The sequence below is a fragment of the Mycteria americana genome, chromosome 1, assembly GCF_035582795.1.
Source record: "Mycteria americana isolate JAX WOST 10 ecotype Jacksonville Zoo and Gardens chromosome 1, USCA_MyAme_1.0, whole genome shotgun sequence".
Taxonomy (NCBI): domain Eukaryota; kingdom Metazoa; phylum Chordata; class Aves; order Ciconiiformes; family Ciconiidae; genus Mycteria; species Mycteria americana.
The window spans coordinates 69,154,623-69,181,808 of NC_134365.1; the positions used below are offsets into that span (position 1 = coordinate 69,154,623).

Genomic DNA, 27,186 nt, shown 5'->3' on the forward strand with positions numbered 1-27,186 from the left:
CAAACTCACAAAAGGAGAGCAGCCAGTCCCTCATGGCTTTCAGTCACAAGTGGATGTTCTTTTCCTACCCCCCCAGAATAAGTGATTGGCTTCAATGGGAGCAACTGGATACGATGTAAGTATTTGTTCTGTACAGAAAATCAGACTGGATAAAGTCAATGAATAAGCCTTGATTCTGCCTATTGTAAGCTCTGAAACAATCCACAAAAGTGAAGGAGATCCTTTAAGTAGGATAAAACAACATAAAATAAGCAGGTGGAAGAAGCAGTTTTCCACACAACTGTTTTCGCTTGTAGGAAACATAATCATGAAACAAATGGCTTCACGAGGGTTCAGTCTTGGACAAATCTGATGGGTTTAGTGTTACTTAGATCTGTTTTATCAATCCTTCTCTTTTCCTCTTTCCTTATCTAGGTTTTTTTTTTATTTTCACCAGTTCAATAGCATTCTTAACTTTCAGTGTTTGATGAATTCTTCTCTAAATTTCCCCAAAGCTTCCCCTCCTCTATCACTTTCTCTTATGTTCTTGTCCTCTGAAGGTCTTTCAGGTGTGTCTCAGTATATGTATGCTTCTTATTCCTAGCTATGTTTTCCATGAAGCAGCTTCCCAGGGACACGTTATCTTGTTATGACTACAGTTTTAAGATTTGAAAGAACTTTGAAGAGTGAAAATAATCAGGAGTGATTGTAGAGAAGGACTTCCTGTCAGCAAAGCCATAGCAAAGTCTTGCCTTTTGCCAATAAATGCTCGAAGGGAAGCTTCCATCCCTTTTCTTATTCATGCTCTTCATTGTTGAATGATGCGTACTGAAAAAATATACCTGAGTGAAACTCTCATTCCGGCGATCCATTACGGATCTGAAGGAGGCAAAGCAAGTTTTTCTTCTGTCCCACTTTGTGTGAACATGGGAAGTTTCCATTTGAAGAGTGTCCTGTTGCTTCAAAGGAGAACAGCTGAAGTACAGTCAGCACATGCCTCACCTTTATCCAAGGGACAAGTAGAATACGAGGCAATCCCAGCAGGTTGCTTCTCTACAGCCCAGAAGGCCTATGTGATTTAAGTGTTTAGAGATAAGGCTCCCCAGAATATTTAGAGCAGAAAATACCCACTGCTTTGTTTCATGGCTTAAAATGAGTTCTCTGTTGTTCTTTCTCCTGAAAACGTAACCTGTGGCCTAAGAGCAAGATTACTCCTAGCTGAGAGAGAGAGTTTTCAGGAGTCCAACAATACCATCATCTCTGTCACCACCTCAATTTCTTTCCAGGTGCCAAACCCAAAATTCAGATCACAGTCCTTGATCACAGTGAGAACATCCATATTACAACCTAAATTGCATGGCAGGCTTGAAAAAAAAAAACCCCTTTCGGTGAAGGATCTGCTTGCTAACAGAGAAACCAATGAGTTACCTTTCAATTCCTTTGTTGCCTTAACATTTTGGGTCAAATTCTTACAGCGCAGAAGAGACCTAAAAGCTAAAATGGAAAGAAAAACAACAGATGGAGAATATTTATTTCTTGGGTGGGGAGCTATGGCTGAAGAATAGGATTATATCAGTACGTTGACTCCACGGTCTTGTCACCACAGTAATCTGTTGCAGAAGGTAAAGGTGGTATTTAGCGTTAAACGCAGCAAGCCTCGGGCAAGCGCGGGCCAGCGAGGAGAGGCGGCGGTGGGGCTGAGACCTATTGTTTCTGTAAGTGGTTGCAGGGCTGTCCAGGTGTCCTGATTTAAAGGCTGCTCCTTGAGACAGGAAATTGTATCTTGTTCTGAGGTTTACTGTAATAAAGTACATAGTCCTGGGGGAATGTGCTGCTGGGCCCATGAATCACTTTATGGGCTGGCTGTTCTGACCTCAGCCCTGTGATTTATTCACGCCATACCGCAGCAGGAATGGCAAAAATGTAACCGGCTCATGGTCTTCCCAGCCTCCCCCCCCTCCAACCCAGATGGGCCTGTAACTGGGAGGCTGCCATAAATCCATAAAGGCAGGTTTGCTTCAAGCTGGCAGTTTCACTTGTCTTGCCCAAGAGCTCTCTGCTGTGTGTCTGCTAGGGATTGGGTGGGAGGGGAATCCTCTTGCTTCTCAGGTGTTTCCTTCCTAGTTTTGTGGCCTTGTAGCTCCTCAAGTTTCGTCTGTGAAGAAGTGGAAACCTTGGTGCAGTCGTGGTACTTCTAGCAAAAAATAAGGCAGCTTGAAGTCTGCAAGCTTTTGGTAATCCCCTTTTTCCTTTAAGCTAACAATAAATTAAAAAAAAAGAGACCTGACTCTTTTCAGCTCAGGATGTCACTGTTTTACAGACGTTACCAGATGTACTCGTACAATTCTTCTCTTAAGTAAATAAGTATTTGCATTTACAGAGGCAGTTAAATGATGTGCTCTTGGTCAAACCACAAGTGACAAGCATGAAGAATAGATCCTGTCTCAGGGCCGCTAAGCCATGTTTCTATTTCAATTGACTATGTTTGTTTACATGTTTTGCAGTTAGCAGTTGTTAGTTTTAAAAATCTAACACTTTTCTTTGTTGGTGGTCTTTCCATCTCAGTTTTTAAAAGATTTATTCTTCATGAAACATCCTTATATTTTCCTGTAAATTCATTGGTCCATACACTTCAGAAAATGCTCAGGATTTTTCCTCATATTGTGCAAAATACCCATTTCTTAAGGATAGTTTCAGGATTAAAAGGTGCCCAATTCACTCATGTTCACCCTGCTTCTGTTATTTTCTGCCCCTGTCCCCTGTGAATCTCTGTACAACTAAGTGTAAATCTCCACTGTATATTCCTGCCATGAATTTGTCTGTTTTAATCTAATAATTTTAAATAGTTTAAACATTATAGGGAACTGACAGAAAGAGCTATTTTTCCTCTAATAGTTTGTAAATAATACTGTTAGAATGAAGAAGAGGCTGTAACCTGTAAAGCGATCCTCTTCCTTGCAACACGCGCAAATTTCTGCCTTTAACTTTCTCATCCTCAAATCAGCCTTCGAAAATATGCACAATTTTTCCATAAAGTAGATAAATTTTAAACATCCTGAAATTTAGCAAGAAATTTTGTTTCAAGAAATTAACTTAGTCGCAAGTCTCAGTACCTAAGCAGATGCCAAATTACACTTCTTAGCAATGGTGCAACCAGTTAAAGGGCAACTATATCAAAACGAGCAAGAGGTTACTTACAAGAAGGTATGGGAACTTCCATTTAGCTGTAGTGTAGACAGGTTTTCATGAGAGCCAGTCTCTCTGTGTGATACAAGCTGGTTTAAGTTTGTCTCCTCTATTTCATATCCTTGAAATTAGAGTTTTTTACTTTTTCTAAGATACTAGAGTTATATCTGTATATTTCCATGTGGTAATGTTTCCTCAATAAGGCAATTTTCATGGGAGTCTCGTTTAAACTACAGGATAAACATAGCTTCAAATTTGTTCAATTGAAAAGGTGTTGGAGGCCGAAATGTGCGAAAATGAGGTTTTTCTAATTCCCTCACATATGAATGACTTGCTCTCTCACTTTCAACATGTTGCTTAAGTTTCATGTACTTGTGTCTCATTACAAAACATAGACAATAACAGCTTACTTTGAGATTGTTGAGCTTCATTAGTTTGTTTATAAAAACTCTTTAAATGTGTACATGAAAAAAGGCTTTGTATAACAGAGTGTATCATTATGTCTAGCAGGGATCTGATAATAAAGGGTTGTCAAGAGTCTCTTTCCATGGTTTAGATCAGGCTTAACAGTGCTTGTTCTGGAGCAGAGTACGCATGCTCAGTCTCCTAAACTGTTTTTACAGCATGCAGCTCCAGTTTCTTCTCATTCTTCCCATGAAGAACAGGGCCTGGATAGAGATAAAAACAAAAAAAAACATAGGATGCTCCCTACTTACTGTAGAATGCCAGTTGCTTTAAGCATCTGGAAAGTTGTTTATCTTCAGAGCTCATCAGAATATACTGCAGTGCCAATTCAAACAAATCTTCTGCACTAAGAGACTGCGAGTAGCTCCACCTAATTTCAGATCCAGATCTGCAAAAGGAAATGAAATGAAACCTTTCAGGCCCCTTCTGCAATTATGGAACTAAATATATCCAAATTTTATCTATAGCCCGACACCTGCTCCATTCCTGTCCTCAACCCTTTCAAGAACTTCTGTTTGCTCAGAAACACTTTTTTGGCACTACTTAAGCAGCGGTCATTGAACCTACCAGGAGCAGGAGGCAAAGTGATGCCTCCGTGCTGAATGAAACTGCTTCTGTCCACTTTTTCCCCTGATGCTGCTATTCCTGGCCTTATCCAGACACTTAGCGTTTCTTGTGCTCCCTTTTCAATGCATCTCCTGGGCAGCAGCAGCAACCAGAAAAGACTGAAATCCAGGTAGTAAACATTAAGATTAGGATGGAACAGATGTCAGCATTAGTGCTGCTGTTCTTACTACCGCCAAACCCTAAGACATCCTTTGCAGAGTTAATGTAAGCAGTCCCATATACTGTGTCTGACCTTACAGGAAATATATCTTTCTAGAAATCAGACAAGGTGGTTCTGGAAGAGAGGCTTGGACTACTGTAGAAAAGAACCCTCAGAGAAGAGGCAGGAGGAAGTTAGGTGAGACACATCCAGGTTGGTAGCCAGATAGACAGTAAATAATGAAAGCAATCTGTAACTCTAGCAAGAAAATTTGTTGAAACGCAGAGGAAAATTGGGATGTTTGTAGAAGAACAGCAAAATGAAGTAGCTCTACACATCTGGTATGTAACACGAAACCAAATGTCACAGGGATAATGGCAATTAATGGGAAATAGGATAATATTCACAGCTGGAATGTGGGTACAAGTTGTTCAGGAAAGCTCGAAATGAAAGTACAGGTGGCGTATATTAATGATACTGGAGATTCTAAGGAAATAAAAAAGTGATAGCATGAAAGAAATAGCATTACTTTGAGTCAAAGTAGTGTAAGGACCATAAAAGGAGTTATACAAAGAGAGTGGATGGTAGCCTGCTATGGATTTTAGGTGTAGAATTGTGGTAGATGTAAATAACAATGGAGAAATGTGGTTTTATGGGAGACATCTATTTATTGGATACGAATTAGAGAAACTGCTGGACTTCTTAACTCAATATTTAGTAGCTCACCAAGAAGTAATGTTCGTTTAATACTTCAGGATTGTAATACGTGTTGATGATACTAGAGAAGAAATCATCACCAAAACCAACTTCAGCTGTAGTGACCATGAATTGAGTACACTTATATTTAAATAAAAAAAATGATGCTAAACAAGTAAAGTTTTCAATTTCAAAGTAGTAAACTGAAAAATTAAGAATATTAGGTAGCAAGTAAATTGGACAGAAGGACTCAGAGATTCGCGTGTAGAGGAAGCAGGGAATTTATTTAAATCAAAAGTCCAAGACTATGAGGTCTTTGCATCCCAAACAAAGGGGGAAAAGTGTAAGGAAGAGTTACAAACCTAACTGGCTGTGTATCTGCATCCAGAAGGAAATTAACAACAGCCTTAAAAATTGGTCAAGAGAGAAAGATGTTTCTGGGAGGCAGAAATTGCAGGAATAAAGTGAGAGTCATGAAAACTCATGCTGAATTAGACCTTCCGAAGGAAATCAAAACAAATAGTAAAACATTCTATAGCCACAGATATAAAAAGATCAGGAAAAGAAGTGGAACCACAATGCACTGAGGACAGGGCTAGGAGTAGTGATAGTATACATATGGTCCCAAAATTAAATGAATGCCTTTGCTTTGGTTTCCAATGAGCATACAGATAAAATATAAAGAAAGGAAGGTATGATGACCTACCAGAATGGGTATGTCAAGCATGGAAACAAGACAGATGCAGAAAAAAAGTGAGGTGAATTATACTAACCAGAAATAACAGTCATGATAGTCATTTAGCAAGGAGGTGGATTCTCTATCAGTTTGTATCTTTGATTCAAGTGTAAAGGTTGGATAGTTTTCTTAAAACAACTATGTTACAAATCATGACTTGGGTTTTTTACATGACCAGAAACCACACTAAGACTGCAGTATTGCTGTCATCGTTTGACTGATATAGCTGAAATTTCTTGCTACTATCTTGCACCTGGAGTCTGATTCATGAAGACATAATTGAAGAACAATTGTTTTCACTCTAGTAATTCTGGTGGTTTGATATGTTATAATCAATGTGAATTCCATTATTCGCTTTCCATTCTTATGTTTTGGCAGTGCTGGCTTTGGCAACTAAGGGTTTGACACTGTCACAGCATCTTGAAGAACTGCAGTTCCTCCAGGGAAAAGGAACCTGTGGTCAGATTTGGGTTCCTCCTGTTTATTCAGGGCTGGGTTTTAACTGGATCGCCAGGCTGCAGGGATACACAGTCAGTGGTGCTGACACCAGGGAGGGGGCAGGAACCTGAAAATGGGAGGGCAGAACCATCTCTTTCAGCAAGAGCCCTGTCTTCTGTCAGCTTAAGCCGATTGTGAAACCACACGCTAAGCTAAAGCTCAACCTGTACTTGACCATGTCACAGGAAAAGAAACAAGGCCTGCTTTTCTTAAATGGTCATTTTTCAAAATCTGGTGGATGTATTCTGGTGGCCTGTATTGCCTGGATGAAAATTATACCTTAAGTTTGTGCTCTATTTGCACTGCTGTTAAACTGCAGATGAATAAAGATGGCGCAAGTTTCAGGACTTCCTTCTCAGAAAAGCCAGCTCTGTGGAACTCAAGAGCCTTGTGAGTACTTCTGTCTCTCATCCAGCTTCTGCACTGAAGGCTGGTAAAACAAGGAAAGTTGTCTTAAAAAAAAAAACCTACCCTTTGTAGGGACAAATCTCCTATAACATCAGGTGCTAGGATTGAAGGTTCCTTCTAAAATGTGCCATCTTCAAGAACTCCCACTCTTCACAGGCAAGTAGGTAAGGCTCATGTACTATCGGTTTAGCAGCTGTGATATGCAGCAGCCTCTTTTTCACTGGAGGAATTAATCAATAAAAATAGTTCAGGAAATTAGTAGTGGGTTGGAAAGTCACTCTGTGAAAGCTTTAGATTTTTTCCTGGACGTGCTGGCAGACACAGTCTAGAGCTGTATTGCAATTCTGAGCGCTCAGAGCTCAGACACAAGCAGGACTAGGAATTGCAAATCTTTGCCTCAGGTGCCAAAGTGGTAAAATTAAAATGGAAAAGAAGTAAGTAAAAGAAGGGCTAAACATTGATGACTGATGGGAAAGGTAATATAAAATATTTATAGGATTACTTGTGATTATATCAAATATGTTGAGGGAAAGGACTTTGAAAAGCATTGCTTATCAATCCTAGTAAGGAATTATGCTTCTGTGGTTCTAGACACTTAAGATGTTAGAGAAAATGTATAGGAAAGTCTAAATATGTTATCAGTATCTTTTTTTTTTAAAAAAAAAACAAGGACAGCACAAGTGGTAATGCTTCCTGTGTCTAAAATTAACATGGATTATTATCACAGCATTCATACAATGGAAAATTAAAGGGGCATCTCTTTTATGACCACACAACTCTATTCACAAAGAATTTATATTTTTATCTCTTGTTTTCCAGTTGTGGTCACTTGTATGTAATGACATTTAAAAGAACAGGAAAAGGTGTAAAATGAAGAGGCTTCAATTTGCTGATGACAAACAGCTTTTTATTTTCTTCTCACTTGGTTTGCTTAAATTTGCAATTCCTTTTTTGGTAGCTGTGAGAGTGTAGATCAGGGGTGAGAAAGACTGCTGACGTGCCATCTAGACAAGGCAAAGGTAACTTGCTGATTCAAGAAACAAGTACAGGAGTGTAAGGAGTGGTATTATCCGGTGTAAGGCTGTGTTTGGGAAATTAATTTGCAGCCTGAGGTTTGATTATTCCCAGCTGTAATTAAAAGAGCAGGTAGTACATATTGCCAAGTTACATTTTTTCCCCACCTTCTTGCAGCAAGAGGTTGCTACCATTTCTTTTGGGGAAATGTTTTGCTCACTTCGGGATACTTGGTGCTTTTCATATAGCTGCGCCCTAAATACTGCAGAAATTGTGGTATTCTGCTGGTGCAGAATTTGGCAACTTGTGTATTAGGTAAGGTACTGGTCTATTAGCATCTTGAAATGGTGTTCTGTGGTACAACTGCCAGTATTTTTCAAGATTACTTTTAAGAACCAGATTCTGATAGCCAGAGCTCTGACAGGACTGCCTCCTCCCTGCAAGGTACTGCAGGTTCAGTAACCACGCTGACAGGATGGTGGCTGTTAATTGCCGGGGTCCCAGGGTGTTAGAAACTGGAATTTACTCTCCACGTGGTTCAGAGCAGTTGGAGTTTCTTAATTTTCTGAAGATGTTCTATAACCAGCAAAAAAAGTAGAAAAAAAAATGTTGAGTTTGGAACTACCACTGTAGACGTGTTGACTCAGTTTATGATGCAAAGGGTGATGCTAGCGCCAGGAGAACTGTCCCATTGCATCAGCTGTTTGGTGTGTCGTATTACTAGTTACTCTTTAAGAGTTTATCAGGTGTGACGGACCCAAACAGTGTCATTCTACCAAACTCATGAAATTACTACGTACTGTGCCCTAACACCTTTATGTTCTAAGCTGTCACCTAAATGTCTGTCTAGCTCTCATAATACTGCAGTACTTTATCCGAATCTCTTTGCCTGCTAGTTCTTTATGTTGTTGTCACTTCATGGGAGGGTTTTTTTAATTCATATGCAAATTTCATTATTGTAATGATGATTCGCCATGGTAAGTCTTACAAATGCCTGTGATAGAAAAGCATTAAAAGCTTGATCAGCATTTTCTGTAGTCTTTGAGTAAATGCAGTGGACAAAAATCAGACAACTGAAGCAAGTACTGTGCAAGTAGCAGCTCTTTCCTTCGGTGGCGACTGATGCCCTTACTGCCAGAGTGAGTAAACAGTTTAGGAAACAGCAGAACCTTTCCAGTTTGAAGCTTTGTGTATTAAAGGGATAACAGCCATTATTACAGCTTATCTTAATATGCTAGGTTGAAAACTCTGGCAGGTCAGTCATCCCTCACGGAAGAGCAAACAGTCTCTGTTGAAGGATCTGACTGGATTGCTATGAGCTTGTAGCTACCTGAGCTCTCCAAATTTGTGTTAGACCCTTAAATGTTGTAGTTTAATGCCAGTCGGAAGGAAAACAGATTTGATCCCTATAATGAAACTAGGCCTGATGGAATTATCCCAGTTCCTCGGTGACATTAAAATCAAAGCTGCTGCTGATCTCAATATTGCTTTTATATTATCTCATCCGCACTTTCAGAAATACTTCACATGGGAAGAAATCTCATAATTTGAAATAAAATCATATAGAACAATGTATTTATAACATTTCTATATGGAATTTGTGTTCTCTCTGATATATGTAAACATATTCTTTTAATGAATATGTATAGGTTTTGTGTTTTGAAGCATCATTAATTCAGCACTGTTTGCAGCCTGTTATTCTTTCTAAATTATACAGCTGATAAATATTCCATCGCTATGACCCTGAGAACTGTGCTGCAAAGTACAAAACTGCTTTTTAAAATTCACTTTCTGTTATGTTTTACCAGAAGGATTCCTCTCCTTTACTAGGAAGGAGCTGTGAAGGAATTACATAGTCTCCTGAAACCAAGTGCTGTAGAGAACCATTTAAAGACATCTTGATTCTATTAGTAATTGTAAGCCAGAGGACAAACTTGGCTACCCTGGTTAGTTAAAACATTTTTAGTGTTGTGGATGAACCTTTTTTATTACTACTTATTGGACTTATCCTGCTACAGCTTATTATCCAGGAATACAGCATATTAGTCCTGCAGTGCTGAGGGTTACTGAGTAGTTAGAGAGTCTCATGTCCCCATTTGCAAAAATATGCTGTGGTTCACCAAAGAGGAAAAAAAGGAATGAAACAAGACTGGTGTCTGCAGTACTCCGGGGAGATGTGTTACAGTTTTGACTACACTGCACACTGGGGTGTTTTGGTGCTAATGGGACTTGGTAACTAAATCTGTATGAGCTGTAGTTCCTTATTTTCTAGGTTCATTCAAATACTTGGTTGCTCAAACTACCAAATCACTTATTTATCCTCACCCAAGCCTATACAAGAAATCTCATCTGTGCTGTGCCGCCTGAATATGAGCCAGCAGTGTGCCCAGGTGGCCAAGAAAGCCAGTAGCATCCTGGCTTGTATCAAAATAGCGTGGCCAGCAGGACTAGGGAAGTGATCGTGCTCCTGTACTCAGCACTGGTGAGGCCGCACCTTGAATACTGTGTTCAGTTTTGGGCCCCTCACTACAAGAGAGACATTGAGGTGCTGGAGCGAGTCCAGAGAAGGGCAACGAAGCTGGTGAAGGGTCTAGAGCAGAAGCCTTATGAGGACCAGCTGAGGGAACTGGGGTTGTTTAGTCTGGAGAAGAGGAGGCTCAGGGGAGACCTTCTTGGTCTCCACAACTACCTGAAAGGAGGTTGTAGAGAGGTGGGGGTCGGTCTCTTCTCCCAGGTAACAAGTGATAGGACAAGAGGAAATGGCCTCAAGTTGCGCCAGGGGAGGTTTAGACCGGATATTAGGAAATTTTACTTCACTGAAGGGGTTATCAAGCATTGGAACAGGCTGCCCAGGGAAGTGGTTGAGTCACCATCCCTGGAAGTATTTAAAAGACGTTTGGATGAGGTGCTTAGGGACATGGTTTAGTGGTGGCCTTGGTAGTGTTAGGTTTACGGTTGGACTCGATGATCTTAAAGGTCTTTTCCAACCTATACGATTCTGTGATTCTGTGTATGTCTTTTTCTAGGGCCCCTGTAAGCATGTGTATGAGATGCTAGCACCTGCCGTTTTTACTAAAGTCACTGCAGCTGAAGCATTCTCTAAGAAAAATATTGTTCAGCATCTGAAGTTAAATGCTGTACAATTCTTTAAGCCCTTTCTTCTCTGCTACAGAAAGATTTGGAAAATACTGCTTTGCTGGATGCCTTCTATTCCTACAGTTTGTAGTGTTAGTCATATGTAGTAGTATAATAGTACATTGTTCTGATTTTTAAACTTTCATTCAAAAGAAGACTCTTTCTGTGGTTCAGGGACATTCTTAAAGCTTTGCCTTGGTTCAAGGCCTGTTCTGAAAACCAAGCTGCAATTTAAACTGTTGCCATCTTGCCCAGTTATCTTCCCAAAATCAGACATTTCCATTCACAATCTGAAGGAGATGCACTATTTGCACACTATTGTTTGTTGTGTGTTGACAAAAGTATTAGGATGGCCAGTAAATGCAACAGGACAACCTCATCAGGAATGCTTCAAAGGCTCACGATATTTGGCATCAGAAGACTTCAGTCATGGCAATTTTCAGTGGCTTCACAACTCTGCAGTCATCACTGCCTTCCATAAGACAATTCAGTCCTCTGGATCTGTCAGTATCTCGGAGTTGGAGTCATTCATTATCACTATGTCCTTCGCATCAGCTATAAGAACTCTCCGTCCCAGCTGAACTGCAAACAGAATGGAGACTGTGGATTAATCAGAAGCACTCCAGAGGCAGCTCTGCTGCCATATAGCTATTCTGTAGCCATCTATTTAAAAAAAGGCACACCCACCTTTCTTTGCATTATTTTTTTTAAGACTGGGAACAGAGCAAATAATGTCGATACTGATCTTCAGATTATACCCACCATTATCTCTTAAGAATTGAACCTACCGGTCTTGGTACCACTCCAGTCTGTGATGATCATGATCCACATTCAGTGAAAGGCTTCAGCATAAATAGAAGAAAAAAAAAAATCCTCCTCTTTTTGTCCAATTCAGACTTAATCCTAAACCTAAACTTTTCACTAGATTTTCTACACTATTGCCATTTCAGGTTTCTCTTGGTAATATTCAGTCTCTTTTAAAGTCCGCTTACCTCTTGTGAGCTGCTGTACAGCTCAGTTCAGGCTACAGAACCTGCCCAAATGGGGAGAGAAACAGGCGGTTTCCCCCCTGCTGAGCTGCTGTTGCCACAGCTGCACTACTACCACTGTCTGAAATACCTGAACTAACTTAAGTGATCTGTGTTTAGGCAGTGACTCTGGCATCAGCTAGCATTTTAAAAGGTCAACCATCTTGGGTTGTGCAGCAAGTACATGCTTTGCCTGCCTGTTAGAACATTTCAGGACCTCTGAAGTTGTGAACTGAAGACACGCAGTTTGCTGTAGAAGCTAAGCCTGTGCCACTGACTGTTACCTGAACTGAAGCTGAGCCTCTACAGCTGACTGCCGCGCTCCTGACAGACACGTTTGTTCATGTGCTACTAGCACCATTCACACGGCAGCCCATTTTCTCCTTCTTGCCATCTCACCTGCCTTACAGCATGTTCTTCTGGTCTTCCTGGGGATAGCAGCTCTCAAGAAGGGAAACAAGTCAGTTTTGTAGTGCTCTTCAGTCACAAACCTTGTCTTTTGCTTGGTGATACTTGCTTTTTGTGGTCTTTCAGAATCATCTTAGCAATTCCAAGCTCTGTTGGGAATAGTAGTGCGCCATTACAGGCGTGTCTCCTTTCAGCAGAGCTGACAGTGGCACCTGCACTTCTCCCATATGAAACAGTATACGTTTAGCTTGCAGAATTCAAAAATGCAGCTACAATGCATGTATCACGTCACCGGATATTTTTCTTACTTTGGTTCAAACTTCAGCTTGTTTCAGTTCCAGAAAACAGTCAGAAAGCCACAATGCCTTTCACCCCACTTCTTGACCAGCACCCCTGTCTTACACATGATATAGCACTGAAGTTTTGGCCAGTAGGATGTTTTCTTCTAAGGCATGGTGGCAAAGATTGTTCGGCAAAAAATAAGTAACGGACTGCTATTCATATCTCGTTGTCCTGGTCCTGGAGTTTTCACTTAAGAAGCAGGGATGGGCAACAAAGGATTTGATTGCAGAAGGTATGCTTTACGTGCTATTTGAGGCACCTCCAATTTGCATACCAGAGTAATGGCTATATAGATACTGTTACAGAGATATTCTTGGCTCTGGTCCTGAATCATCAGCAAGGATTGTGGGTTTACTATTAAAAGAATAAGTGTTTCTTTAGAATCAAACCAGATTACTCTAAAGAAAGTGAAAATGACCAGAGCTCCAAGCCAGCATGTCTTTCCCAGGATACCGATAGCTAGAAAAAAGCAGAGGTCATGGATCATTTTCTGTCACTTCACTCTATTGATATTTTTCATGTTTCAGGCAGTCATCCAAAATTGGATACTTTTCCATAAAGCAAAAGCAACAGAAACAAAGTGGCAATAATAATACGCCTATGATTGGTCGTTCCCACACCTACATTTTTGGAGCTACAACTGGGAATCTGATGTGCACCTTTTCCTTTCTTCTACTCTTTGTCACCATTAAGTCATCAGAATATTTGTATTTCTTCATAGAATAAATGTATTCAGAGTATCTTTCTATTATCCTAAAGTGTCTAAAAAAAAATTGCCTAACCTTGTGGTATCATGTCTTGAAAGACAAGGAATAATTTAAGGTGCTAGTTTTTCTAGATATGATCTAGGCAGGATCCAAGTACTCTCTAAACTGGATCTGTCAGATTTTTGATATGCTGGTAGTCCGCTTAAAGCAAGCTTACTCTCTTAGCGTGTAAAAGAAACACCTGTATAAATCCAGAGATAAATTCCACCCACAGAAAGTCCATTGTGTAAGTCCATTCTGCTGTCAGATGTTGAACAATTTTGCCTGTTGAAACACACCTTTTCCTCTTGAAATACATGGTTCTTTCACATTTTTTGTTACAGGTTATATGGCTTTAGTTGAGATCCTGATAATAGCAAACTTCTGTGTATGGGTAGCTTCAGCAAAACTCTAGCAATCCTTGGAGTGACCGAGGGGATGAACAGAGATCACATCTTAGCAGTGTCTTTTTTATGCTCTAGTTTCTTCTGCTGTGCAGTGATAGAGGTCTTAAGCTTTCACTGGCATAAATATTTCTAAGAGCTCGGTCACTGACTGGGATCAGAAAGAAGCCAGGTCATACATCAGTCACCCTCTTCTCACCTAAATCTGTAATGTGCAAGAAAAAGTTGTTCTTCCATCCCAACTATCACTCATCTGAAAGCAGTCATGGACCTTCTCATCACTGAGTCAGTTTTCACCCATTGTCTTAGCAAAACTTCACGCCTTTCAAGTGAGAGCAGTGTATTTTTTTTCCGCCTGTCAAAAAGAACAAGAGCGTTTTAAATGTGGTGCCTCACCCATGCAACTCTCAAAGAGAAACAACTTCAGAACCTGGCGGTGTCTGCTCCAGGGCTGTGGAGACGGCGTGCCTTTCACGTAACTCTGTGGGCAAAAGTGCTGCACTGGCTTCTGCCAAGCTGGGTTAAAAGGCTGTAGCCCCGAGCTGCTTCTCAGAGGCTACCGCCGTCTCAGATCTGTCAGCAGGACTGCACGTGTAGTCGCTTCCCGGTCCCCTTCTATTAAAATAAGGTTTTGAGGGTTTTTTTTAAGAGGCAAAACAGTATTGTTCAGACTTTTTAGAACAAGGTCAAGAAGCAAATATATATGCAGTTATTCTTACAGATTGGAGAAGGGATTATTACGTTTGTATCCAGGACAGTAAGTTCTTTGTCCAGCTGAGCTGCAGCCAATGCAAGCTATCTGACTGCATCCTACATATTTAGGTATGCATCTCCCTGCACCCTTGATCTAAGCACTGAAGTACCTGATGAAGCTATTTCACTCTCCATCCTCAGAAACATTACAATATTAAATACATCTTTTCCTGCTCGCCAAGGTCATAAGATTTGTAAAGTTTTCAGTATTTTAACAGGTAAAAATGTCTGTACTCCAGTAGTACCAGTCCTTTCCCTTTTCAAGCCTTCAGTTTAAAAGTCCAGTATGTTAGATGCATATGTTCAAAACATTAATATGAAATAAAAGCACTGTCCTTTTGTCCTGTTCTTCTCAAATTTTCTCAGTCATGTATTCTTTCACATGGAGCTCAATGAGTACTTTTTGGAGCAAGTGTTTTTGTTTCAGCCACAATTACAAATTCCTAACTAAGATTAAGTTAAGTTGTTTAGAAAGAAGGTACAGGAAGAAAACGAGAAAGCTATTTTACTACAAATAAAGTCTGCTCAAGGAGTGGTAACAGGTTCATTAGAAAAAGTAGATTTAGTGTCACTGCTACCCTTAACAGTTTGCCAGTGGCACCAGGTTGTGATGGGTCTTTATTAAAAACGATCTGGACAACAAACAGAAAGATATATTGGTATAATTAAAAGCTATCTTAATAGTTTACATTAAGCTTCTATAACTTTTATTGCATCTTTAATAAAAGACTAAGAGTTACGGCAATGTTATTAGCATAATAATTGCTATTGACATGATTAGCAGAATAGTTTTAACACATTTGATTACTTTTAAAAATCATTCTCTGAAATAAACAATATTCATATGCTTTTGCTTATAAACTAGAGCAGGTAGAAATTTGGATTATTTGGGCATTTGGAATTTTTACTACTTTAACTGCATTTGCATCTGAATTTTTAGATGAAAGGTAGGTAGGAAATCTGTACTATTCAGAGTTTCTTTTTCATCATCACTCCTGCATGATGACATCTTTCACACCACCACAAATGGTTACGACCTCATTTTATTCCTTCTTTGCAAGGTGATGAGAGGTGGGACAAGCCACCCCTATTGGGCAATAAGGCCAAAGTTTTCTTTTATGACCTGTTGCACATCCTGATTTGGCCGCACCTGCTAAAGGTGACAATTAAGGTCACAGGACAGAAATAGTTTTTTTCCCTAACATAGAGCAATCCTTTGAGTTCATTTGAGAGCTGCTGTTTTATGGTCAGGGCTATTGTCTTTGGTTCTGAACTCTATTTGTAAGAGTTTTTTGCTGTTGGGAAAGAGTATGGCAAGGTTGTGTTTCTATATCTCGTTATTACAGAGCTTGAGCCTCAAGATCTTGCTACAGAACGTTCTTGCTTACAGTATTGCTGCGAGGCTACAAAAGGTTTGTGATGAGGGCAGGCCTACCTTTGTCCTGATTACTCAGGACATGCATCCAGCAAGCTCATTATATTGGTTACTCACAAGAAAAGTCAAAGAATAGCTCAAGCTTCCTTGAAGGCATCTATTTCAACATCTGTCATGTAGCACAAAAGTGTCTGTGTCATCATTTCCTTCTGGGAATACACTGTATTGTTCAAGTGATTTCAATAAACTTGTCACATGCCACCTTCTTTCTAAAATAGCTGCATGAATAGGCAGTATAACCTAATATAATTTAACACAAGTCTTATGATTAGTCCAGTATTTGTGCACATATTCTCAAAATCTGTTCTGGAAATGTTTAGAACATTATAAAGAATGAAAATGTTCAGCCAAAGTAGTAATAAATGGTAGTTATTAAACACTGAGAAGCTGAGTGCAGAATAATAACATATTATTATATGTTTTTCTTATCCTATAAGCAATAATTTGGTATCAGCACAGTCATTTAGGGGGAGGTGGGTGGGTCTTGACTTCCTGCTCCACCAATGGACATATAACCATGACAAACATATTTATTACTGCTCTGCAGAGTTGCACGCTGCTACAGCATTTATGGTATGTTCAACTCTTTGTAGAGCCTTCTTCTAAGTTTTGCAGGATAATAATGTATTTATATTTTTTTTTCAGACAAGAAGCCCTTCTTGCTGCCATTAGTGAAAAAGATGCCAATATTGCTCTGCTAGAACTTTCATCCTCTAAGAAGAAGACCCAAGATGAAGTGGCTGCACTGAAACGAGAGAAAGACCGTCTCGTGCAACAGCTCAAGCAGCAGGTGGGTAGAGGAGGGCTAGGAAAGAAACCAGTTAATAATGTGGTGTGAGATTATTATCTTGATTTATGGAACTAATAATGTATAATCCTGTCGTATGTTAGGATAGAAAGTACATAAATAATGATTTCAAACTAGCTACCAGTCGTGAAGCCTGTAAAACATGGTGGGGAAAGAAGAAGTCTCAATGTTGAGGGAAGTTTCTTTGTGTCACTGCCTGAGTAGTAAATGTGTGATAGAATGTATAGGAAATTGTGAATGAAAAGGACATTGGTTATTATCTTCTACAGGCATAGAACCCCACAGATTCAGGGAAATGTAGTGATACTTCTTTTACTGGTGTGTATTTGCCTTGTTGGGGAAGAAGCATACATGGAAGAAAATCCTCCTTGCTGTAAAGCTCAAATATGAATGTGTTACACCACACAGTCTCTACTGTGATTTCTAATCTGTGACAGGAGCACCATATGGGAATGCCAGCTACTAGAGTGGAATTTGGGAGGTCTCATGCTTGTGAGGAGATTGGTCCTTTCCTATTTCTGGCCTCTGCCATTTCTAACATCTTTTTGTGTTGGCATAACAATCAGAAAAAGTGTGTTTCTAGTCAAGCATTTAATATTGTGTTTCAGTATTGAATGCAATGTGAAAAATGCATTGCCAATAAAACACAGAGGAAGCAAAAGGCGTCCCTGGCAATAAGAGATTTAGGATCTGAAAAATCTGTGTAGATTTTTCACTTCAGCACTTCTGGTGGTTTTTTCTGAGTTATTCCCTTGCCACATTCCCTGTAGTAGCACATATGCTGCTGCCAATCCAGTATCTACTTTTTCAGTGCCACCAATTCCATTTTCATAAAGTTTTATGTGCAATATTTCATCTGTCAACCAGATGATTTCTGTTGCTGTCAAAGACAGTAAGACAAAACCAGCTCTGCTTTCTGATAAGGGATTTCTCTGCTTCTTCCTTAGGAAACACAAGTAGGTTACTGGCCATGTATTTTTAAGATAACAATTATTTAAGGTTTAATTTAAGAATGGTAATTTTGATTGTTATACCAGCTTCAAAATGAGCAAGAAGTATAGTTTACAGTCTTGTATTATTTACTTTTGAGCAACAGTTGTAATTACTTTACTTGTCAACCAAATGACCTCCTACTAGAACAGGATTCAGAAGTGGTCACAGCAATGTAAAGTACTTATTTTCTTCATGTAATTGCCTGTAGGTGTAGCAGCCTTAATATATGTTACCACTCATTCCAAGAGAAATTGGAACTTTTTCAGTTTTTGTTGTCCTAAGTTTAAATTCTAGCACTTTCATGCCCCTTGCCCTTCCCAGTTTCCTTCTGATTATCCTTTGTGGGTAGATGGGAACAATCTTTAGTGTTTTGTGGTGTGGTTTTTTCTACCGGAAATTTGTGTATATTTAATTTATGTATTAAGGTTGTGATTATCTGTAATGACTTAGGTTTCAGTTAGGTGATTTTTTTTAACATTGTTGTAGTTCATATCATTAGTTTTCAGTGCTGGTAAGTCTTACAATATCATATGCTGTTCCTAAAAAGACATGGCCATTTCCCTTAAGGTTGCCTATTCTAAGTGCTTTTCTGTATAGGTATGGGATACTTAATTTCCCAAATAAACTAAAACTGCAAAGGAGATTAATTTGAAATTGTTCTTGCTATGAAGTGAGACCAATTCTGAGTTGATGTTGGAGCAATAGTCCTTTTTCAAAAAATTCATTGGAATATCCAAATGCCTTTGAAGTTTCTGGTTCCAAAACTGCCATCAGCTATAAAGACTCGTCATTGTTTAAGATTGTCATCTTAAAAAAAAAGTGAAGAAAGCAGAAAGTAATGTCCTCAACACATCCGTGCTACGAGTAGTATATAAATACAAGCTATATTATAAGTAGTATATATATATAAGCTATATATATAAATACAAGCTATATATAAGTAGTATAAGTATGAATATAAAATCACAGATAATGGGGCTGCAAGGTATTCTCCAGTGGATCCTCAATCCCCAAGGCAGAATATATATTTATATATAAACAATCTAAACTATATTTAAACCATACTGGAGAAATATTTATTTAACCTAATAGACATTTGACACATTGTCCCTAAAATCTATCCTAAATCTTAAAGATGTATCATCTTTTATCCTTTTTTGTGTGCAGCTTTCAACACGTTGAAAGAAAAGCTCCTCCAAGTTACTTATCATGGGACAGTAGTACTCACCACCTCTCTAAGTTGCAGGGGATCTGACATCGCATTTCTTTTTTTCAGTACCAGTAGTTTTGGTATGTACTTTTTCTGCATCAATTCAAATCATACCAACTTTGACAGCTCCAGAAATAGGAGATGGGTCAGAAGAGAAGGCTGTGAGATTTTACAGGATCCTCATTACTGATATAGTCAAAGGGAATCTCATTTTTCCACATGCTTTGCAAATAATCTGTGTACTTGGCCCTTGTGGTCCTCTTCCGTTATTACAGGTCATCAGCCTCATATTTTCCAACAAAACAACTGTGCTGCTTCATCAATTTAAGCTTTCTCTACATGGACCCGTTTCTACATCATAAGAACAAAGGTCCGTCTGTGTTTGCCAGCTCCACAGGACTATATAACATTTCAGGAACCTCCTAAAAGTTTAGCTGTACTTCCTAAATTTACAGTAGAAATTGTGAATGAAAAATCTTTCAGATTTGCAGATGTATTGAACACAGCTGTTCAAGAAAGGCAAGTGATGCTGGTTAATCAAGATCTTCTGGAAGACTTTGAAAAGCAGTTCTGGAGCCTAGAAAGTTTATTCAACCCTTCAGATTCAGAGCTGGGATCCTAACCTCAGTAATTCCTTGCTTCTGCCTTTAACATTGTTTCAGAGCTGTTGAGCTCCCTGATAAGTATTTGGTATTTCAGTCCATCCCATTCCTAGGAAATGCTTAGACTTTGTGGTGGGAAAGCAGCTCTTTCAGTTGGCTGGCAGGCACAGTTGACTAGAAGATTCCCATTTCCATGTACACAGGATGCAAATAGAAATGCTGAGCAATATCGGAAGGGGGTGGTTTGTGTGAAGAGTTATGCGTGCTGCGGTAGGTACCATAGGCCTGATTTCTGAATCTCACTGCAAACTGGAAAAGAGCCTCTGACAGAGGTAATGCTTTAGGAAAGCAGTTTTCTGCTACACTGCAACAGTGAGCGTGAATGGATCCAAGTGTGTACGCTAGGATTCAGATTATGCCTTTTCATTGCTTGTGCTGGTTATCATTGAGTTGCTACAATGGCTACCACTGTTAGCAGACTGACTTACTGTTAATTGACCTTTCTTAGAGTGTAGGAAAATACAACTCTCTCCCAAAACAAAAGCTCGTTCTACTGACGAACCTCAGTTTACTTCTTGAAAAAAAAAATTCCAACTTCTTCAGCCCCACAATTTCAGGTGATTTTTATTTATTTAAAAATATTGGGGAAGACACATAGATTCATCAAGGAAAGGTGGTACAGATTCTGGAGGACTCTGCGGTTATTTCTTGCTTGAAGTCTGCTTTGTCCCGTCCCAGCACTGTGTCACGTTCCTGGTCGCTCACACGAGAAGGGTATTACTGCAAAAGAGAGGGAAGGAGCCCTGCCAAAGACATTTTGGTTCTTTAATTTCTTTAAGTATGTGTATTAAAGTTTGGATGAAGAGAGGCATTTCGGAAAGAGGATATGGCATCAATGTTGTTTTAATTTAGAGTTTCTAGGCTCTGAATTGCAGGAATGTGCCTCAATATAGAGACCATTTCCTAATGAGGCACTCGGCATTGACCAGGCTTTCCAGTAAATGGAGCTGCCTGTTTCATATTGGTTGTCAGTTTGTATGAGGGATTTCCTCTATCATCAGAAAGGCAGGCCAATTGCAGGGCGAGGGTCACCAGCTTAATGTGGTCCCAATTTACTTCCTCCCAGAGTACTTTGTCTCCATGAGTCGTTCCTGGAGAAGCAGTGGTTGGGAGGCTGCTTCGCCAGAGGGGACCGGGGCTGATGCAAGAAAACAGAGCTGAAGGTTGTCTAACAAAGTCCAGATGTAGCGTGGCGAGCGCCAGCCAGCGTGCTCAGATTATACGCCATACAGAAGCCCCCACGACGTGTGTCATGCTGGAATTGACGGAGGCCCAAGGAGCTTTGGCCTGCTTTGTGGCAGCACATCCACCGCTCATCTGTTAGAAAGTAGCCTGTTTGCCAGTTATTCCTTTCTTTGTCAAGCAAAGTTTTAATGATCAGGATATATTTATTGTAAGAGGGTGAAGCGCTACTGTGCAGCTTTAAGTTGTAAAGGGAAGGCATATCTGAATGGGCTGAGGTTTTCCTGTCTGTGGGCTTTGAGTCTTAAACGCTCTGGGTTTTCTACTAGGAGCTGTTTGGAGCAAAGATTGTCATTTTCTGTGTTTGTACAGTGTCTAGCACAGTGGGAGTCCAACTTGACCAACATCTCTAGGCACTACTATGCCATAAATGTTAAGTAATAGTGGTGAAATTTTTAGGAGGCTCTGAATTGTATCAGTGTCTGTTTTCTGAGAGCTTGGAGTATTATTCCATTGAATTGCTTGTAAATCACTGTATTCACTTGTATTATTACATAACGTTTCACAATTATTCCCAATTCTTTTCTAATACACTGTAGCAGAAGTTACCAGGAACTAGCTCGATTCAGTGTTATTGATGATGGGATCTCAAAATTTTCATTTTAAGTGGTGTGACTCCAGGTTAGGTTAATACTGGGTGCATTTTTATTATGCTGCCTTTTCCTAAATAAAAGTAATTTTCAGATCAGTTCCTCAGTCTTTTAAGAACATGTTGAGTTTCGATCCTACAGTTTAGCATGCTCGCAGAACCACCCAGCTAAGCTTTCTCCACATATTTCATAACCATATATTTTCTTCTGTCACACAGATTTTTAATGAAAAATACTGAATAGTACTGGGCTCAGGACAGAGCTCGGTGTAACCCACTTGATTTATTCAGTTATACCTGTAATCTGTTCTTAAAGACTATTAGTGAAGGAGACCTTCAGTCTTGGGAAGTCTTTTCTATGGCTCATCTGTCTTTATCATTATAATGGCATTGCGCATCTGTAATGTCCCTTACTGCAATTCAAGCTCATTGCTACTTTTTCTATCTGTTATGGGCATAGAAAAAAAAGAATTCTTTCTTTGCACTTTTTAGCAGCCCTTTTGTTTTACACGGAAGTATCTCCCCTGTGTTATTCTCTAAACTGGGCAGTCTCAGTTCTTGCAGTTTTCATGTGTCTTGTTTTCTAGATATTTGATCATTCCAGTTGTTCTTTCTTAGATTTTATTTGATTTGTCCTTTTCTTTCTCCAAGCGTGATATCCAAAACTGGACAAAGCTCAAAAGGAGGCCTTTCCTTAGCTGAACTTGTTCATGAGCATGTCATGTGAGACAGTGTCAGAAACCTTAATGGAGTCTTCCAAAACCTCACCAGTTCCCACAGGTTCCCAAAAATAACCATTAATAGCTTTCATTATAGTAGATAAACTCTTTTCTAGTATAGTGTAGTCAGAGCTAGAAAATTTGAAGACATCTGATTTTTTTTGAGTATCATCTCATTTGGTTTTTTCCTTTTTCTGACCTAAAATTGTATTCTCTGAGTACTGAAATAAATTTTGTTAGTCGCCTGAGTACAGTTTTTAGTGAAGACTGACACAGAAAAGGCATGAGCACTTTGATCTTCTTGGCTTTATTTTTTGATGGCTTTCACTTTTGACTGAGTAGAAGATCAGCCTTTGTCTTCAGCTTTATTTTCATTCTAATGTACGTCTCTAATGTCTACTTCTTCTCCCTTAGTACTTCCCCTCGCCTTTCCTGTTCTTGCCATATACACTCTTGCTGTTGGCTTATACTGAACTTAGTGAAAAGAGCTTCCTTTCTATTTTAGTGAAGGGAAATAAGAAACCTCATGTTATTAAAAGCATGGGCTATATAGTCAGCTTGCTTGCCATTCAGAGCAATCTTTAATACCTGTTGTTCCCTTCTACTTCTATCTCCTTATCATGATCATTCCTTCCTCTGTGGGCCAGCATGAATTGAGGGGCTGTTATTTACCATTCCCATAAATTGAGAAGAATTATTTGGCAATGACTAGTAGTATTAATAGTTAGCATTTATGCAATATTTAATGTATATTTCATCTAGCCATACAAGTCCCAAAGCTGTTTCCTCTGTGCTACTTTGTGCTTCTCCCCTGCAAAGATTTTGGCTGACTTTCCTTATGAGGCCAAGGTACTGCAAAGATTTGTTTCCCAAGTAAATGTGGTTCATGGGATCATGAGGAAAAGGAAAGAATTTTAGATTCCAGAATAGCTTCTCCCCCCGAAAACGCTAGTTTTCCACTGTTACTTGTTTCCTTGGAAACCCCGCACACCGACACCTGACACTCCTCTGCTGTGAACTTTTCCAAAGTGAAGTTCCACTGGTTGGAGTCATTTCTCTTTGTAACAGGAGAATGTAAAAGAGGTCAAAGGAGACTGACAGGCAGGCGTTTTCCTCTTACTGCCATGGAGCTCTATCAGCATGACCACACTTCTGGCAGTTTTTATTACCACCCTGCCTGGTTAAATAATACAGATTCTGTGAGGCATGCAGTTAGTCTTTGCTTTGCCTTAGCTGCCCTGATTTGAAACCATGTCTGATGAGAGTGATTACCCTATTAGCAAACAAATTTATTCTTCAGGTGACGTGGATACAATCACCGCAGGTAATTGCTAAATGTAGTGCTGTTTCTGGGACAGAACTACCATTGTTCTCCAAGAGCATCTGAGAGGTCCCGGCGGTGCGATGGTGCCCACTGAAGTCTAATGAGTGGAGTTACCTCTCAAACCATTGTCAGAAGGGGACTTAGGAAGTCTAGGAAGATGTATTTAAGTTGTCTGAGTGTGGTGGTGGTGGCTTCTTTATAGCTGAGAAAACAAAGTAAAAGTTAACGTTTGAAATGAGTGATGAGATTCAAGGCACTTGGATCCATCTTTGTTTATTGATCTCTTCACCACAGTACCCACATACTTGCACTAGCAAGAGTGGAAATAGATGCAAAAGTGGGGAAAGAAAACCTATGTGATAAGAAAGTTAAGAACAGACAGATGAGTTTGAAGAGGACTTGCATGTCAGAGGTTCCTGCATGTGTTGGGCAGAATAGAAGGTAGTCTGTGAATTCTGGTATTCTCTGAATGCCAGGTTAACCTATTTGAAACAGCAACAGACAGATTAATGTACTTTGCCAGGAAATTTTCCAGGAACAGTGAAGCATTTTGAGAACTGTTGTCACCTGTAGTGGACTTGGTACCTAAAGAGTGCAGTCGCAGCCTCGTTTCCACACTGCGTGGTATTGTAGAGTCAGTGTAAAGTCATCTTTTTTCAGGTTCTTGTACCACCACTATCTGTAGGGTCAACTGCAGCTTTACAAAATTTGAATCTACTGGCTTTAATATAAGAAGATGCCAAAATATGTAGTTTTTATAGTGTATTTTTAGCTGTACTAACAGTGTAGCTGGCATACGTGTGAGCAGGCAGAAGTGGGGGGAAGCACTCTGTACACTTCCTATTCAGGAAGCTATTGGACTAGAAACAGAAGAAACTTCTGGCTTGAAGTGAATATATATCCACTAATTGGCTCTCATCAAGCATTGCCAGCTGTCAAATTTAAGCATCGTGGCTTTTGTCGAAGGCCTGTAATCCACCCAGATTATCAATCACAGCGCTGCTTGCTTTGCCAGGCTTTGCTCCTCAGTAATTGTTTCTGTCAAGGGGGGGATGTCCGCCAGGAGCAGACCCCAGCACCCTGACAGCAGCTGAGCAGGCACAGAAAGCAAGGCTTTGTCATGCCCTTGAACACTGCTTCCTGAAGCACAACACAAGAAGCCCTCGCAGATTAAAAGAAAGCACCTTCTCTTTGCCATGTTCTCCAGACTTTTTTCCCATCATTTTTAATCATCGGTTACCACAGTAACAGCACTCAGAGCAGTGTCAGCAGTCTTTTCTGGGGCAGCATTTCATCTTCCCGTGGTATTACTTATACTCGCGTTCCCCTCTCCCTCCTTCTTTTACCTTTACCCTCTGCCTCTTGTATTACTACATAATAACGTACGTTCAAGTGAGCTCCTTGCTGTCACTGGGCTTACGATGCCGGAGAAGGGAACTGCCTGTTGGCCCTGCTGTGAACAGCCACGTCTGCTTTCTGTTTGTGCCTCCACTCATGTCTCAGTTGGTAGTTTTTAGGGCATTGCAGTGGCAGCTCTGTAGGTTTGCTTGAAGGGGAAGGTTCTTAGCCTCACTGAGAGATTGAGCTTTAAGATTCATAAAAGTACTTTGGAACTCAGATGACAATACAGTACTTGCTACCCTTTCTTTCTGGACATACTTAACATTTTAAAAAATATGCTATGGACTAATATTTCCCAAGTTTGATCTCAGTTTTCAAAAACCTGTTTCATTCTATTAGAAATATTCCTCCATTTATTGCTTATATTAAGATTTTCATATTATAGTTTTACAGATTTTTAATTCACTAAAACTTTGCACAAATAAATGTATATTAATTGGATAGTTGCTGACAGCATCTACTGCCACATTTACAGTCTCTCTCATTCAAGGATTATGAACTCCTATACTAACTCCCTGTATTGAAGTCCTTGTCCCTGACTAGAAAATCAGGATTGCTGGACAAGTCTAGGTAAGCAGTTGGGAGACCCTGTATCCCATTTCTGTAAGTGACAACCAATCTGCTGGTGTTTGATATCAGTTAAAATTGTTAAGCCTACACTGGGAGGACCAGGCTTGTTAGTGGTATTAAAGAGTTAAGAACACTGGGTGAGCTTGGGTTTCTTCAGAAGACTGCACTAGGAAATCTAATTTTGGGCCCAAAAAATAATAAATCCTTTGTCTGTGAATAGTATTTCTGGACATTAGTGCAATGTAAATGTAGTCACTGTCATTTCACGTCGCAGTTGTACCGTATGGTGGTTTTCTGTAGTTATCGTGGCACAAACCACTGATCTGATAGGCACTGTTTTTCAGTTTAAAAAAAAAGAATATATTAGAACAGATCTTTTTAATACACACATCCAACAGAGCATTTATGTATTTATTTCTATGAGACTTCTGTGCTCCAAATTTTATGTTGAGAATAGTTACCCTCCTTCAGTTTCTGACAGTCTTTGTGTTAGCTGATGAGTTCATGAGATAGATGAAGAAGCTCAGAAAGAGTGGTTTAGAAGAGCTCAAGATTGCCAATAGTTGTTCATTCAAGGAATAAAATTACGGGTGCATCTTCTTTTGCTTAACTTCTACGGTTTGTGGGGTAGTTGGGAAGGACCCGTACACGACTAGTCCCTGTTTGTTGTCCAGCGGGAGGATGTGCCTCAGGGGTAAAATATTTGAGACTTTCCGACAATCGGTTCTTGTGGCTGGGTTGGTTTGGCATCATTCTTCCGGTATCTGAACTGATGACATTTGAAGGCTGACCGGAAAATACAGTGAGTTTCTGATTACATTTAAATCTTGTCATTTAGACAAGAGTTTAGGGAACTCTGAAGTTTTGGTGACAGAGTTCCACTTAAACATGTAAATAATCTTGATGAGATATACCCATGAATATATTTTTTTGTGAAGAAACAGGAATTTCACACTGAAATTTCAGCTACAGGAAGATTTTGCATGACTTGTTTAAACTCAGTTAAAATACTGTGATTTTCCAAGATGAGTCTGTAACTATCCTTACTGATATTTCATTGATTGGATGCAGCTTTTTCTATACTAAATTATTCCTGTTCATTTGGGCTGTTTTACCTGGCACTGGCAATTGTCTAGAAGACACACGTGTCCCTTTACCTCATCTCCATTCAAAATGTGCTAACTTGGTACATCACGCTTATCTGTTCCTACATTTATTGGCATTATTCCCCAGGGAACACACAACACACTGAACGGTTTCACAGTAAATCTATAAAATAAGACTTTATTTGTGATTCCTTCTCTTTAGATGAAAAGCCTAACGAACCTGTGACTTTAACAACTATTTGATATAAAAAGCAATTCACATATTGATAGTCGGTAGAAAGGTAGTGGCAGAAAGCTGAAAAGCATTTTACCAGCTTTAGTATGGGTTTTAATTTGTGTAAGATCTGTAACTGGTGAGGTGATAGACGCTGCAAGGTGTGTTCCAAAAACGTGTAAGGAGAAGGTGAAGTCACAGATATGAGGTGACTGACTGGTTTCATAAACTAAATATATAGAAGGTTTCAAGTAGATTACAGATTAACAGTTGTATGACTTAGTATGAATGATGTGTTCTTTACTTGAAGGAGGAATGATGGAAAGCATTGTGCACTTAGAAATATGAA

General features: G+C 39.6%; 1 protein-coding gene across 3 annotated transcripts in view; it reads left to right on the forward strand.

Moving 5' to 3' along the window:
* Positions 1-27,186, forward strand: part of ERC1 (ELKS/RAB6-interacting/CAST family member 1) — a 315,343-nt gene that overhangs the window by 241,422 nt on the left and 46,735 nt on the right. For all 3 annotated transcript variants that reach the window (XM_075504308.1, XM_075504326.1, XM_075504315.1), the window contains one exon: positions 16,645-16,789. In XM_075504308.1, coding sequence (XP_075360423.1) covers positions 16,645-16,789 — 145 coding nt within the window. The remainder of the gene's footprint in view (positions 1-16,644; positions 16,790-27,186) is intronic.